Below are 15,879 nucleotides of genomic sequence, written 5' to 3'. Positions count from 1 at the left end.
TTTAAAAATTAACTAATTTTGAATTTTATTTTTATTTTTCTATTAAAAATTGCCAAAATCCAGAAGACTATCATCAAAAAAAAAAAAATGGTGAAAATCAAAAGACATCAATAAGCTGTCAACTAAGCATATCAGTCTTTAGAGAAGAATCATGTAGTAAAACATACATTTGCCACTGGTTCACATCAATATCAGTTTTCCTTTTAAAATTCATAGATTTTTTTTGTATTACATCTACAATTTTATTATTTTTTACATTAATCTGAAATTTTACTTTATTTTTTAAAATTAAATCATAAACACATACATCATGTATACATTACTGCATTTAATGGGGTACAATATGCTGATTTCATATAGAATTAGGAATGCTTACATCACACTGATTAATACATACCTCATCTCATTTACTTAATTATTGTGTTAAGACATTTATACTCTATACTAATAGACGTGACATGTACCTTTGCATTATGCCCCATAGGTGTGTGATCCCACCATTCACCCTCCCTTGATCTGACCTCTCCTCTCCACTCCTAACCCCCTCCTCTATCTTGGACCATAGTTGTGATTTATTCTTCATATGAAAGTGTGATTGTAAATTAGTTTCATAATAGTACTAAGTACATTGGATATTTTTTCTTCCATTCTTGAGATACTTTACTAAGAAGGATATGTTCTAGCTCCATCCATGTAAATGTAAAAGAGGTAAAGTCTCCATCTTTTTGAAGGCTACATGGTATACATATACCACAATTTATTAATCCATTCATGGGTCTATGGGCACTTAGACTTCCTCCATGACTTGGCTATTATGAATTGAGCTGCAATGAACAATCTGGTTTAAGTATCTTTGTTATAAAGTGATTTTTGGTCTTTTGGATATACACCTAGTAGAGGAATTGTAGGATCTAACTGCAGGTCTACTTTTAGATCCCTGAGTATTCTCCATACTTCTTTCCAAAAGGGACATATTAGCTTGCACTCCCACCAATAGTGCAGTAGTGTTCCCTTTTCTCCACATCCACACCAATATCTGTAGTTTTGGGATTTTGTTATGTGAGCCACTCTTATGGCAGTTAGATGATATCTCAAAGTGGTTTTGATTTGTATTTCTCTGATAATTAAAGATGATGATCATTTTTTCATGTGTCTATAGGCCATGTGCCTATCATCTACAGAGAAGCTTCTGTTCAAGTCCCTTGCCTACAATGAAATGGGATTACTTCTTTTCTTATTAATAAGTTTGAGTTCTCTGTGGATTCTGGTTATCAAACTTTTGTCAGAAGCATAATCTGCAAATATCCTCTCCCATTCTGAGGGCTGTCTGCTTGCTTTACTTACTGTGTTCTTGGCTGTGCAGAAGCTTTTTAGTTTGATCAGATCCCAGTAATGTATTTTTGGTGTTGCTTCAATTGCCCTGGGGGTTCTCCTCATAAAGTATCCTCCCAGGCCAATTTCTTCAAGTGTTTCTCCTGCACTATCTCCAAGAATCTTTATAGTTTCATGTCTTTAAGTTTAAATCTTTTATCCAGTGAGAGTCAATTTTTGTTAATGGTGAAAGGTCCAGTTTCAGTCTTCTACAAGTTGCCAGCCAATTCTCTGAGAACCATTTGCTAAATAGGAAATCTTTCCCCCAATTTATATTTTTGATGGGCTTATGAAAGATCAAATGACAATAAGTGTCTGGGTTTATCTCTTGGTTCTCAATTCTGTTCCATACATCTACCTCTCTATTTTTGTGCCAATACCATGCTGTTTTGATCACTATAGATTTATAGTATAGTTTGAAGTCTGGTAGCGTGATTCCTCCTGATTTGTTTTTATTTCTGAGTAATGTCTAGCATTCTACCAAACCTTTAGAGAGAAACTAGTAGTTATATTGCTTAACCTTTTCCAAAACATCAAAAAAGAAAGAATACTTCCTAGCACATTCTATGAAGCAAATATCACCCTGATCCCCAAATCAGGAAAAGACCCAACAAGAAAAGAAAACTATAGACCAATATCTTTAATGAACATAGAAGCAAAAATATCCAATATGATCCTAGCAAACAGAATCCAGCAACACATCAAACAAATTATACACCATGACCAAGTAGGTTTTAGCCCAGGGCCTCAAGTTTGGTTCAATATACATAAATCTATAAATATAATACATCACATAAACAAACTAAAAAACAAAGACCATATGATTCTCTCCATAGATGCAGAAAAAACTTTTGACAATATCCAGCATCCTTTCATGATCAGAACACTTAAGAAAATAGGTATAGAAGGGACTTTTCTTAAACTGATAGAGGCCATCTACAGCAAACCCACAGCCAATATCATACTGAATGGAGTAAAATTGAAAACATTTCCACTCAGATCACGTACCAGATAAGGTTGCCTATTGTCTCCACTGTTTTTAACATTGTAATGGAAGTCTTAGCTGTCACAATCAGACAAGAGAAGCCCATCAAGGGTATACAAATAGGGTCAGAGGAGATCAAACTTTCACTCTTCGCAGATGATATGATTTTATTCCTGGAAAACCCCAGGAACTCAACCACAAAACTCTTAGAAGTGATCAAGGAATATAGTAGCATCTCAGGATACAAAATCAATACTAACAAATCTGTAGCTTTTATATATACCAATAATAGTCAAGCTGAAAAAAATTCAAGGACTCTATTCCCTTTATGGTTGTGCCAAAGAAGATGATATATTTGGGAATTTACCTAACAAAGGATGTGAAAGATCTCTATAAAGAGAATTATGAAACTCTGAGAAAAGAAATAGCCAAAAATGTTAACAAAAGGAAAAACATACCATGCTCATGGCTAGGAAGAATCAACATTGTTAAAAATGTCCATATTACCCAAAGCAATTTACAAATTTAATGCAATCCCTATCAAAGCACCACTGTCATACTTTAAAGATCTGGAAAAAATAGTACTTCATTTTATATAGAACCAGAAAAAACATCTAATAAAATTAATAGTATGGAAATAATGTTTTAAATAATGGTTAGGTTATCTGACTAACTTATAAATTAAAAACCCCACAATGTATCTAAACTGTCTTAGAGAACTAACTGAGTCCTGTGCCTGGGGAAAGAATCTGCTGAGCAGAGAATATAACATGGATATGGAAACCTGTTTTCTAGGTACAGGTGATTCTGTGTATATTCTTTAAATAAATGTCCTGTTGAGATCTCATGTTTCCATTTTGTGACATTCCCAATTCCTGCTTTCATTATTGAATTATGTCTGACATAAAAATTCGGATAAGTTCATGGACCAAAAGTTATTTGAGCATCTATTTTTGGCTGGATTGAGAAATCTATTCTTGGCTGGTTGAGAAAAAAGAAAATGATACTATGTCTACTCCCAAAAAAAGAGAACAGGAAAATAAATGAAGAAATGAAGAGTAGATTCAATGGCAACTTACCTGTTCTTCACTATACTTGCCTTCATTTCTCTCTAACTCACTTTGAGGTCCTAGTCGTGCAGTATGAGAATAATGTAGCTCCATGCCCATTATCTTTATATGAATGGGTAAGTATACAAAGAGGACCATTTGGACTAGTTCATAGGGAAGAGACCAAGGGCATGTAGACAAACAAAAATTCAATTGAAACAACAGTGATTGAGCTGCATAAAAAGCTAACCCCTTATAAAGTTGTTTCTGTATTTGCAGAAATGTCTAGGTGAAGGTAGGGAATAGTTTCATTATTGTATATTTCTTATATATTGCTGAATGATTATGGAATATTTAGGAGTTAGACAATTAAGCCACACCTGGAAATTTCTTCAAACCTTTGGTTCTTGGTTTGTCTATGGATGAAAAACTTGAAAAAATAAGTGGAAATTACAGAGGTGGTCTCACTCTTAGGAACTTTCTAGAAACCTAAGCTATAGAATAAAGAAATGGGTTGGTCTGGGAGATATCAGTAACTACAATGATCTCCATTATCAGGAGTGAACAGAAAGAGGGTGGACAGACAACTGCCCAAGATGATTTAGAAGGAATTGCTCTATTAGTTGAGGGTTGAACTAAATAACCTTCAGTTATTTCCTCAAGCTCCAAGGTTCTATTATTTTATTCTATTTATTTTTTTTTTAGTTTTGGAGAGAGAGTCTCACTTGTCATCCTTGGTAGAGTTCCCTGGCATCACAGCTCACAGCAACCTTAAACTCTTGGGCTTAAGCAATTCTCCTGCCTCAGCCTCCCAAGTAGCTGCAACTACAGGTGCTTGCCACAATGCCCAGCTATTTGTTTTAGAGAAGGAGTCTCACTCTTGCTCAGTCTGGTCTTGAACCTGTGAGCTTAAGCAATTACCCGTGTTGGCCACCCAGAGTGCTAGGATTATAGGCGTGAGCTACTGTGCTGGGCCAGAGGTTCAATTATTTTAGATTTTTAGTAAGTTGTGGTCTGCATACCTGTGCATTGGGTAGACACTTCAATATACTATTATCACAACTTTTATAGTGTGTCTAGGAAAATCATCACACAAAAAATAATCCCACAAATTTCACTTATTCCATATTAACAAGATAAAGTATATAAACATTTTTATACTCGATCAAATCCAGAGCTGTGTAATGTTTTCTGAACAGAAATTTTTCTTTGGAATTCTTGCATGATGTAAAGACCTAGAATAACATTTGTATATTTTCTATTATTAATATTTTAGCCATAGAAAAATAACACAGGTCCTCCAAGGCTATTAAACACTATCTTTTTCAATATATATTCAATTGACTTTTTGTTTCTGTTTCATTTTGTTTGCTGGAAGCATAATCCTTAAAACTAAGTACCATGATAAATTTTGTTAAACTCTTGTTTTTAAATATTGGGAATCTGAGTACTTGGCTTGATCTGCTGTACTCCAGGGAACACTTTTGTTTATTTTCTCTTCCTATCCATTCATTGTTTCTAATAAAAGGTTGAGACTGAAGTAGTTATCCTTCAGAAATGTACAAAAGCATAGCTTAGTTTGTTCCTAACAGTTAGTGGGTAATCAGAACAAATGATATAAACTTCTTACACGTTCTCAATATTAACAATGACTTTTCAAATATTTGAAGTTGTGAATCTGAGATCCTGTAAGACATGGATATTAAAAGCACTTTAATAAAATATCTTGTATGTAGTATAAATGTTTGTTGGAATCAAAATTTATCTCCTTAATATGATAAGAACGCTGGCTTGGCGCCCTTAGCACAGTGGTTACAGCACCAGCCACAAATAGCTGGCAGGTTTGAACCTGGCCTGGGCCAACTAAACGACAATGACAACTGCAACAAAAAAATAGCTGGGCATTGTGGCCGGCGCCTGTAGTCCCATCTGCTTGGGAGGCTGCAGCAAGAGAGTTCCTCCAGCCCAAGAGTTTGAGGTTGCTGTGAGCTGTAATGCCACAGCACTGTACTGAGGGTGACACAGTGAGATTAAAAAAAAAAAAAAATCTGGTAAGAACACTTTTTTTGGATGGGTATGTTGATTTATGGCAACTTTCACCCTTTTTGGCTACGCTACTTGTCTGCAACACCTATGACCTCTCAATTTCTTTCTTGGTGCAGCTGTTTAGGTCTGTGGGGGGAAGTTACCTGGAAACTCCACAGGTTGATATTTTGTAGGTTGACCAAAGCGGCTCCCCAAAGGCTTCTCCTGGGTCAGAGCAGGTTGAGACTCCAGTGACTCAAGCATGCTGTCTATTATTTAATCTACTTCTATGCCTTCTGCTAATACATTTTTCCCCCTGAGGTAATTGTAGTTACTGTCAAAGATCTCAAAGTCCCGCTCCTTAGGGTGGGATAAATGAAGCATCATTTAAAAAGACATGATCAGCAGACCATGGGTATCATAACAAAAGAACTGCAGGAACCAAAAGGAAAACAGAACCCTTCAAAGGTATGCTGAAAAATCTTTTTCTTGAGAAAAAGCCTTCAAAAATTATTTAATATGTACATGGCAGCCTTCAGAATAAAGACCCAAAGATAAATGGGAATTATCCATTATTATGCTTAGGTTCAACAAAGTATGGATAGTTGCTGGATGACAAAAAGGGTATATTGTAATGACAACAGACTGAGTCAGGGAACCTGGTGTGGCAGTGAGGCCTATCTAGATACTTCTTATGGGAGAGAGGCCTGTCTGTCTAGATTCTTCTTAGCCTCTCTGAATACACATTCATTCCTTCTGGGCATGAAGTAAGACCCTTTCTGGGGTTGGGAGTCTTTCTGGGGTTGGTTGACTATAGGTCAAGACTATAGTCAACCAAAGTTAGTCAGATAATTTCTTAATGGCCAGTTTTTACAAAGAAAGGTGGAGGGAAAGTTGTTGTAGTAAGTTATTGTAAAATATCTTTAGGTTTTATGACTGACTTTGGGGAAAAGGGTTTCTGGTTTCTCTGACCTGCCTTAAAGAAGGATTCTCGGTTTTTTTTTTTTTTTTTTTTATGGCTGGCTTTGGGGAAGGGAATTCTGGCTTTTATGACATACCTGGAGGACAAAGGATTCTAGTTTTTATGGCTAGCCTCAGGGGAGAATGAAACTCAGAGACAGAAGAGCAGGAGAAGGTCAGGTAAAAGCTTTTGTGCCTGTCACTGCTTCTGAAACCTTCATTTTGGGGTGCTGTTGTCTGAATCTGAACATAATAAAATGCTGATTTTTTAAATGAAAATAATTTCTTAAGAACATGTGTTGGGCTAACAATCAGGATAAATGGTATGTATTAGCTCCTGAAAGCTTTGGAAGCATTCTTATTGGCTGGTAGACAGTGGGGTTTATCACTTCAGTTGTTGACAGCTTTCCTCCATTTAGTCTTCATGTAAAAAACACAGTTAGTGCCACCTTGAAGTACCAGCTGAGCAGAGAAAGCGTCTTTCAGAGACATGGACTCCTGCCTTATGTGGAAGGCTGTATGTTATTAACTTTCGTGGTTTCATTCTCCTTAATGAAGGAGAACTTTTAATTCTCCTTAATCATGGTAAAGATATAAAGATATAATTTGTTCTAGTTGGGAAAGTTGACGACTTTGGTATTTTAATAGAATTATTAAGAAGTAAGATGAAGATTAAACCTTTCTCTATACTTAAGTTGCCTACCAACTTACTTGACAATTTTTGTGAAGATAATTTTGAATAAGGAAATAATTCTCTATATTATATATCATTATGTGAAAGAGAGAAAAATCTCTAAGGAAAAAATTCTCTAACTTTATCACAGGTTAATTCACAATTTGGGTTGCTAGTGACTGGAAGCCACTGCCTGTGTGCTGGCTTGATGCCCCTCAATGTTAAAAATTAGAATGAGGCTGATTCCAGTGAATAGATGGCCACACAGACAATTGTGTCTTTGTTGGTTCTTCTGGTATCAAGCCTAAGAATAGGAAAAAAAAAAAAGTCAATGCAACACAACCATCTTTGACTTCCATCTTTCCCTTCAGCATGAACTGAGGCATGTGTTTCCTGGAGGGAGTTGGGAGGGACTTGGTGCCCTCTTCCTTCCTTCAGTAAAGGAGTTTAGCTCCATTAAGCACTGGTACAGAGAGAGTTTTTAAATTTAATTTAAAAGGTAAAACACTTTTAATAAAAGGAGAGATTGATTTTATTAAAATGCTTTCAGATTCTACAAGATAATGACTTATTTATTACCCTAATTCTATATTGTGAGTATAACTTCCTTTCCAAGAATATGGATGTTTTATGTGTTTGGAAGTGGAAAAAGAACCAAAGAAGTCTACTAAAACGTTTACTTCACCATCCTTTTAAAACAGAACTGGTCCATCATGCCAACAGAAACCATTTCAAGAGTAGAAATTCTTCCCCCCCACCAAAGGAGCAAGATTATATAGAGATATTTCTTACCAATAAAGGACAGGTTATGTTTTCCTAAACTGTCTTTTGCTGAGTTGAAGCAAGAAATGCCAAATATTTATAATATAGTATTTATACTTAAGTACACTGAATCATTAAAATGTTTGAAACATTGAAATGGATTATCAGCCTTGTTGGAGTCTTGTATGTCATAGGAACTTCTCTTTTTATTGCTAATACAAAAAACTCAAAAGTAATATTATATTTTAGATCCAAAGCCCAAATAGGATTGATTGAAAATTTAAAGCATTTCCAGTCAGAAATGTTAATACTGTATAATTAAAACATTACATTTATAATTATTGTATAATTAAAATGTTACAGTTGTCACTAGTTTTTTTCTAATGTTTTTCTACTAAGAAATTATTTTAGAGTCTGCGGTGTTTAGTAAAACTCAGAATAAACACCTGTAAATTTTGGTTGTTTAACTCTTTCAATGACACTTATTCTGAGGACTATATTAAATGTATAGCAGTAGTTATATATTTTTCCTACATCATGATATGCAGTGTCTAGCATTTTGACATATTATTCTGATACTTTTGTGCTGAAGATTACCTGACTCTGTTTCAGAGCCCCAGTTAATATTAATGTAAAGATGCATCATGTGGGGATTAGAATTAGGCCCATTGTCACTTATGCATCCTACTATTAGCTCCCTTGTTATTTATTATGGAACAAAGAGACAACAGGAAAGTCTTTCTGCTGTGAGTGTCTGGCATTTATGTAGCTACCCCTCCATGTGTCGTAGTGGAAGGGAAGAACAGTATAGGTTGTAAAGTGAAATCCCTAATAGATCCAAAATCACTGTGGTTAGTAGAGTCAGGCATGACCACATTGCTGTTAATAACAGACCCTGGAGCCCAGAATACTTTGATTCAAATCTAAATGCTTAACAGCTGCATAACTTGAACAGTTACTTAATCTATTTGGGTTTCAGTGCCTTCACCTGTAAAAAGAGGGCTGTTGGAGTTTTAAGTAAATATATGTATACACATATAAATGTCTATCTACTTAAGATATATTCATGATATATACATATATGTAAGATATATAGTCATTTGAGATATATGAACATGTTATTCACTTAATTATATATACATACACATATACCTTGCCAAAGTCCCTGGGAGGTGGTAAGAGCTAGATGTTAACTATCATGATATTGCCTTCTGTATTTGAATAGATCATGAATAAAAAAATTAAGTGATCTGATGGTTCCTTTTTTCCTCACTTTTTCCTTAAAGATCAAAAGTTGCAGCAAATGTCACCTTTAAGAAGTTGAGTCAACACAGAATGAGAAGGCTTAAAGCAAGGTTCTGAGTTAATAGACAGGCTAATCACTTCCTGAATTCACAAGAACTAGCTCTTTGTAGAACTAGCAAAGGGATTGTTAATAGGCTTTTGTTTTAGAGGTGATGGACAAGCTTCCAGGGACAAGCTTGATGAGAGCCCTCATAACAACTGCCTCTCATAGCCTATTACTAAAACAGCCACTTTGCACATAACTGTAATCTCATGTAAATCAAAACACTAAAATGTGAGCTTCACAAGGACAGAGATTTTGTGTTGGTTCATTGTTGTACCCACAGATTCCATGTACGTGCCTGGCAAATAGTAGAGGCTCCCTAACTATTTCTTCAGTGAACTAAATGAATGTAAACCTTGACCTTTCCTCATAAAATTAAGCATTCTTTCCTACTTCCTCTGATGGATTTCTGACCTTGAGAACTCTTGTGGGCAAGTCAGCAGGGCCAAGGAGGAGCATGTGAGGTGACTGTGCAAATGTGTACATTTAGTAATATTTCAGAAGTTGTGAATTTGGTTAAGAATTGGTTAACACTTCCCAGGAATGTGGCCTAGGAAGTGTTATCATGTTTGTCTCAGATTCATGGGCACATTTGAGTTACAAATATTTTTGTCCAGCATCTTCCTAACTTTAGTGTCTATATTTACTGTTTTTTTCCTCCCTGAGGTTTTCAGAATCTTCATTCCATGACCAAATGTTATAAATAACTTTTCTTAAGTGAAACTGTCTGCAAATAGCATACTTTTAAGTTTCTCCTTACCTTTGACTGGCTAAAATAATGTTCAACACGACCCATTTCACAGAGGGGGGTTCCTTATATATCATTACTCATAATTCAGGTCAGAATCTCAAATAGTAGATTAAAATAATACAATACTCATAGAACTATACCTAACTTAATCAAATTTAAACACATATTCTTTTCTACTGTCATAGCAAACATTTTTTTTTAAACTGAAAAATGACCCTTTTTTCTAGCATAGGCAGGCTGATTGAATGGTACACTACTCATTTCTACACACCATTAAGTCTTCCCAATTATATTTGTAATTAAAAATGAGACAGTATTGGTCATCCTTTGCCAAACCATCCTTGATTCTACTGTCTTTTATAAATACAATGAAAAAGCAAACAACATTATTGGTGGTTTATACATCTCATTTAACTTTAGAGCTTCCAGACATTCCTAAGTCATGAAAAGATACCATGGATTTATAATGCACACGACCACATCAGAGTTGGCCCAAGAACTCTGGGCCCAGAAGGAAGAAGAGAAATGTTTACAAGTAAGCCACATAGAGATATGCTGAAGACATATCTGTATTCACAGAAAACAAGTAAGCCTAATGTCATTAGAGTGAACATTCAAGTTCATTTTATTTCAATGTATTTTTCCTGCCCTTTAAACTCCATGTTGAAAAGGGTCCTTAACAGTTAGAACACTATTAAAAGTTACACAATTTCACTTGACCCTTGGACAGGACATATAGGGTAAACATTTTACATTATTGCACAATAAGAAAAATTTACAGCCATGGATAACACAGGAGCCGATCAACATTAACACACTTGGTGTTTAAGGCTATGCCACGTTGGAAAGCAATCATTCCCAGGATGGAGATCAAATATCTTAACACAGTGTGGCCTGTCTGAGTTGCTAGAAAAGATTTCTCATTTAAAAATTTGCCAGCTTCTTTTCACTTGTGTCCTAGACAGAGGCACTTTAAGAGCTATTTACTATAGTTTCAGGGGTACTATTCATAGAGTTCCAGCAGTCATTGGTAAATATGGCCATGAATTAAAATGAAGCTTGATTAAAAAGAAAGTAAACAAATCATTAAATCAGAAAGTTTCACCAAATCTTGTAAAAATCACTGTTCTCTGATTTAAAGAACTTCCTTTTAAATTATTTTTGAATTAGTAGCTATCACTCATCTATGTCCAGAGGAGTAACAGCTTTCTGGTATTAAGGTATGATGGTTTTGCTGTTTGGGCTTGTAAAACTTTTGAAATATTGACAAGTGCTTTGAGTTATGTTTTTAGTAATATTTCAAAGTTTTGTATTATATATAGGTTCCTAATAGAAGAACTAAAATGTCGAGGAAAATATATCGGAAGAGATTAGTAAAGCGTATAAAAATTAAAAGATTAAAAAACCCACTCTGCTTTAAATATGTAAAAATAAATCACATTCCTTTGGGGGAATCAGTGACTTTTTTTCTTTTCTTTTTTTGGCTTTAGTTAGTCGGTACGTACTGTACTTGCCACAACACGTTGGAAAGTAGGTCCTGGTACACACTCAGGAATATCCAACCGGGTAAATACATCAGAGTGATGAGGCCCATGAAATTGAGCGGGTAGTGAGAATAGTCCCAGGAACAAGCCCCGCACGTGCGGAGTCCCAGACCCCAAGACAACTCCCACACGTAGATGAAGATCACGTAGATGGGCACGCGCTTCCAGGCGCTCCAACCGCGCCTGCAATGGAGATGGAAGTACAGCTTTTCCACCACGAAACTGCAGCTGCCGTACATCAAGAAGGACCAGAGCGACGTGTGGCCGCTGGTTGCTCCGTCCCCCTGCCCCAGCACATTAAAGAAGAAGGTGAAGAATATCTCATCCAGAAAGCCATGCATTCCGAAGAAAAGAAAGCGGAGCAGGTCCGGCAGTCCGGGGCCGAGGGCTCCCCCGGCGCCCTTCGGCCCCCGAGGTCGTCGGCGCCGGGCACTGGTCGCGGGGGCCCGGGCGCCGGGAGGGGCGGGGAGCGCGCTCCTCCGCTGTTGCTGCCGCTGCCGCCCGTACCGCAAGCGCAGGAAGCGCTTGAGGAACACTTGGCAGTGGTAGAGCGCCAGCACGTACTGCAGCGCCAGGTCCAGCGCCCCCGGCGCCGCTGCGCCCCCCGGCCCCCAGCCCAGGCTGAGCAGCACCGCCTGGCCGGTCAGGGTCTGCAGCCCCACGTGAGCCGAGGGGTAGAGGAGGAAATTGAAGACAAAGGCGCTGGGACAGCGCCGCTGCTGCAGGTAGACCTTCTCCAGGGCGAAGTGGGTGAGCGAGTGCAGGAGGCAGCGGTAGGGCGAGGAGAAGCCGAGCATCCGGAGGTCTGGGCTGCGAACGAAGCTCCGAGCTGAAGACACCAGCACGTCCAGAGTGATCCCGTGCATCCCGTAGAAGTAGAGGCGCATCCAGGCGGGGAGCTTGGCACCCTCGGCCGGAGCTTCAGCAGTGGACAGCGGCTCCGGGCAGCCGGAGGCCGCTTCGCTTCCTGACCCGCCGGGCGCCCCCGGACGCCGCGCCGCGCCGCCCCTCCGTGCCGGCCCCTCGCTGTCCATGTCGCTACCCGCCATGGGCTCGCAAGCTGCCCAGCGCCTGAGCCCGCGTCACCGCTGCTGTGTTTGTTGAGCAGCCGGGCCGAGCAGCCGAGCCCCGCGCCTCCTCTCAGCCGCTACCGGCCCCCGGGGGGCGCGCAGGGAGCTCCGTCCCGGCCGCGATTCTGCGGCAGTGGGAGCTGGTGCGCCCTGGCGACGCGCGGGCCGCCCGGCTCCGGGAGTGTCCCCGCCGTGCCCTGCCCTTCCGGGCGAGGTGTAGCCCGCCAGCACCCGCGCTCACCGTGCACGGCCTAGCGGGCGCCAAGGCCAGACGAGGGGAGGTGGCGCCGGGGCTGCAAGGAGCAACGCAGAGGCTGGTACAAGCCCCATCCCCTCCACAGCTCAGCCCCGCGCCTCTGCTGTAGGCTCTGGAAGCGTAACGCGAGCAGCCGCCGCCCTTCCCCTTGCCCTCCGCATACCCCTCTCTGCCTTTATCGATCTCTCCCGCCTTCACCGGCCCCCGTCCCCGCCCCAGCCCTCTGCAGTGAGTCCTGCGGGGGTCTGTTCGGGAAAACCGGCCCGGCTTCAGCCACCCCTTTCACGCGCTCAGCACCCGGGGCTCCAGCCGTGTGGGGGGAAGCTTGCAGGGCGGAGGCACCGAGTGGAGAAACACCTAACAGGTGTGACTGCCAGCTGATGGGCATTCCCTGTAACGCGCAAGCCAGGGCCAGGGCCTGGCTGGCGGGGACGAGTGGCGGGGTGCCACCAGCCGGCGGCCGGGCGACAGACCAAATATAGTGCATTTAGTGTTCTTATTCAAAGCCAGCTGTGTCCTAGTCACAGGGAGCGGGAGAGTCCAAGCCTGCCCGCCCCAGCGTTACCCCGTATCTGAATTGCTGATGCACTTTTCAATCTCTTGGTCTGGCCGGATCCGCTTTCCTCGGTCAGTTCACTCAAGTCCAAGGGGAGAGATTCCAAGTCCGCCAGAATTTATAAAATAGTTGGAGGCCAGTTGGGTTGGAGTGGGGTGTGGAGAAGGGGAAGTGCCTTGCTCTGGCTACGTGGGTCTCATGAGGAGAGCGGGACCTTTGCTCGTACCCACACACCCACGTGCTGGATTTTTCTCTTAAAAGAACTAGGTCATCTCAGAAATGGAGAATGAAATGGAGGACCAGGATTTTCTTTTTCTGTCTTGTCTGTTCGTTTCTTCGTTCCTTCTCCCCCCTCCCTCCCACCCTCCTTTTAATTTGTAAGTGAAGAGGGTGGAGGGGCTTCAGAATTTGGGGGTGTTGGGCGCCACCATTTTCTCCAATTTTGAACCAGTCTTGGAATTGCAAAGAAGCTTAAGGGTGAATTGCACCAATTAACTCTTTCCTCTTCTTCCTCCCAAATTAATGTCTAGGCAGAAACTAAATAACAGTTCTCATCTGGAAGGAGTTCAGATACCTCCTGGATGAAAGGCTTTCTGGGGATTTTTTTTTTTCCTTCTGGAAATAAACATTCTGAGCCTGATCCTCCCTTTCTAAGGCAACCTCCTCCCCACTCTCTTCCCTTATGTTACAATCTCCAGGAGCTAAATTGTTTGTGAATTTGCTGAGAGAAATCAGTTTGGTGACAAGAAAAATTGTTACTGTGAAACCAACATTTGTATATTGCCAAAGTACTGATTTATTTATTTTTAAGCTTAGTTAGCATGTTTTCTATTTGCAGACTTTCTTTGGCGACTGTCAAAAATCGGTGGAAGTTGTCATGTCAGGGACAGAAAGATGCCAGGTGACAGGGTGGTTAAACCTGCTGGGAAATAAAGACAGGGCCGCTTGCCCAAGGGCCTGAGCAAATGATGATGAAGAAAATTAAAGTGAACATTTTTATGAGCACCTGTTATGTAAAAGATGCTGTGTCTACACCTGGAGAATAAAGAAGCACTCTCTCTTTAAGAGGTGTATAATCTGGTTGAAATAATATGATCATTTGTTATACTTGTCTAAAACCTGCTTACGATTGTTAGTAATAATAATTATAACCAGTTAGTAGGACATACAAAGTAAAATGTTCATTTTGAATTATTAATTTATTAAATAAACTCAATCTTGGGCCCAATTTATCAGCTGTTATAAACAAATGCACTCTGTCTTCATGATTGCAATTCAGGCAAGAGAAAGCATGTGATCATAATAGCACAGATATAGTCATTCAAGCATACGTACGCTAGCAGTCAACTTTGAATTGTTTTCACGTAATAAATTAAACTTCAAGGGCCCAGGTCTTTTGTTTGCTATAACTTTTTGTAAGAATGCAAGGAAAATCTTGAAAGATCTAATTCTATAGTTCAGTTTCAATTCATCCCAGGGAGAATAGGAAATTCTTTTGGATTAAAAAAAATTAGCTTCTATTTTTATATTTTTAATTTCAACATTTAAAAAATTTCTGTTTTATGTACTTTATATATGTTTTGTAAGTTACAATATAATAGAACATGTATAAAATTTATATATGTGTATGTATACATATGGAACATGCCAAAATTTTTAATAAGTTGTATACAATAAGAAGTTTGGGCTCAACATGCCTTAGTGTAGCACTCTATCAAGTATGGCAGAATACTAAAAAAATCTCACTCTTCTAGGTCCTTCTCTGAAATTGTTTGCCATTTCTCTTAGGAGAAAGAAATGATTCAAACTATTATTGAGCAGTTGTAAAACCCTGGTAGAAAATGAAGCTATTGTCTGCTATTTTCTTCATTTTTAAAAAAATATTTTCATTGTGGTCTCTTCTTAGTTATACCACTTTAGAACACGAGAGACAGTAACTTAAAAAAAAAAAATTGTTGATGCCAGGTGCAGTGGCTCACACCTGTAATCCTAACACTCTGGGAGGCCGAGGCAGGTGGATTGCTTGAACTCAGGAGTTGGAGAGCAGCCTGAGCAAGAGCAGGACCCTGTCTCTAAAAATAGACAGGTGTTGTGGCAGGGGGGCCTGTAGTCTCAGCTACCTGGGAGGCTGAGGCAAGAGAATCACTTGAGCCCAAGAAGGTTGCTGTGACCTATGAGGCCAGGGCACTCTACTGAGGGTAATAAAATGAGACTCTGTCTCAAAAAAGAAAAAAAATTATTGAATGTGTTCTTCCTGAAAATATCACCAAAGGGATTGATTGATAAGAAAAAGCTGAGTTTGTGCCTTACCGTGATAAGGGTGTTTTCTACCTTGATAAGGTTTTAGTAGCCTCTTGGAGAGAGGGCAAAGTTGGGTTGAGGGTGTTGATGTTTGGTTTAAGGTAGATATTTCTTTTTTTTTTTTTTTTTTTTTGAGACAGAGCTTCAACCTGTCCCCTGGGTGGAGTGTCGTGGCATTACAGCTCACAGCAACCTCCAACTCCTGGGCTCAAGCGAGTCTCCTGCCTC

General features: G+C 39.6%; 1 protein-coding gene across 1 annotated transcript; it reads right to left on the bottom strand.

The window, feature by feature from the left end:
• Positions 1–11,410: 11,410 nt before the first annotated feature.
• Positions 11,411–12,543, bottom strand: TMEM229A (transmembrane protein 229A). The gene has a single exon (XM_003789774.3). It carries the CDS (start codon positions 12,515–12,517, stop codon positions 11,411–11,413), a length of 1,107 nt encoding a protein of 368 aa, XP_003789822.1. The 5' UTR covers positions 12,518–12,543.
• Between the last annotated feature and the right edge of the window lie 3,336 nt (positions 12,544–15,879).

Source organism: Otolemur garnettii, unplaced genomic scaffold (assembly GCF_000181295.1).
Source record: "Otolemur garnettii isolate 467f Iridium unplaced genomic scaffold, OtoGar3 scaffold00037, whole genome shotgun sequence".
Classification (NCBI taxonomy): Eukaryota; Metazoa; Chordata; class Mammalia; order Primates; family Galagidae; genus Otolemur; species Otolemur garnettii.
Note: the sequence above shows the minus strand (reverse complement) of the source record. Positions and strands in the feature narration are given on the sequence as shown.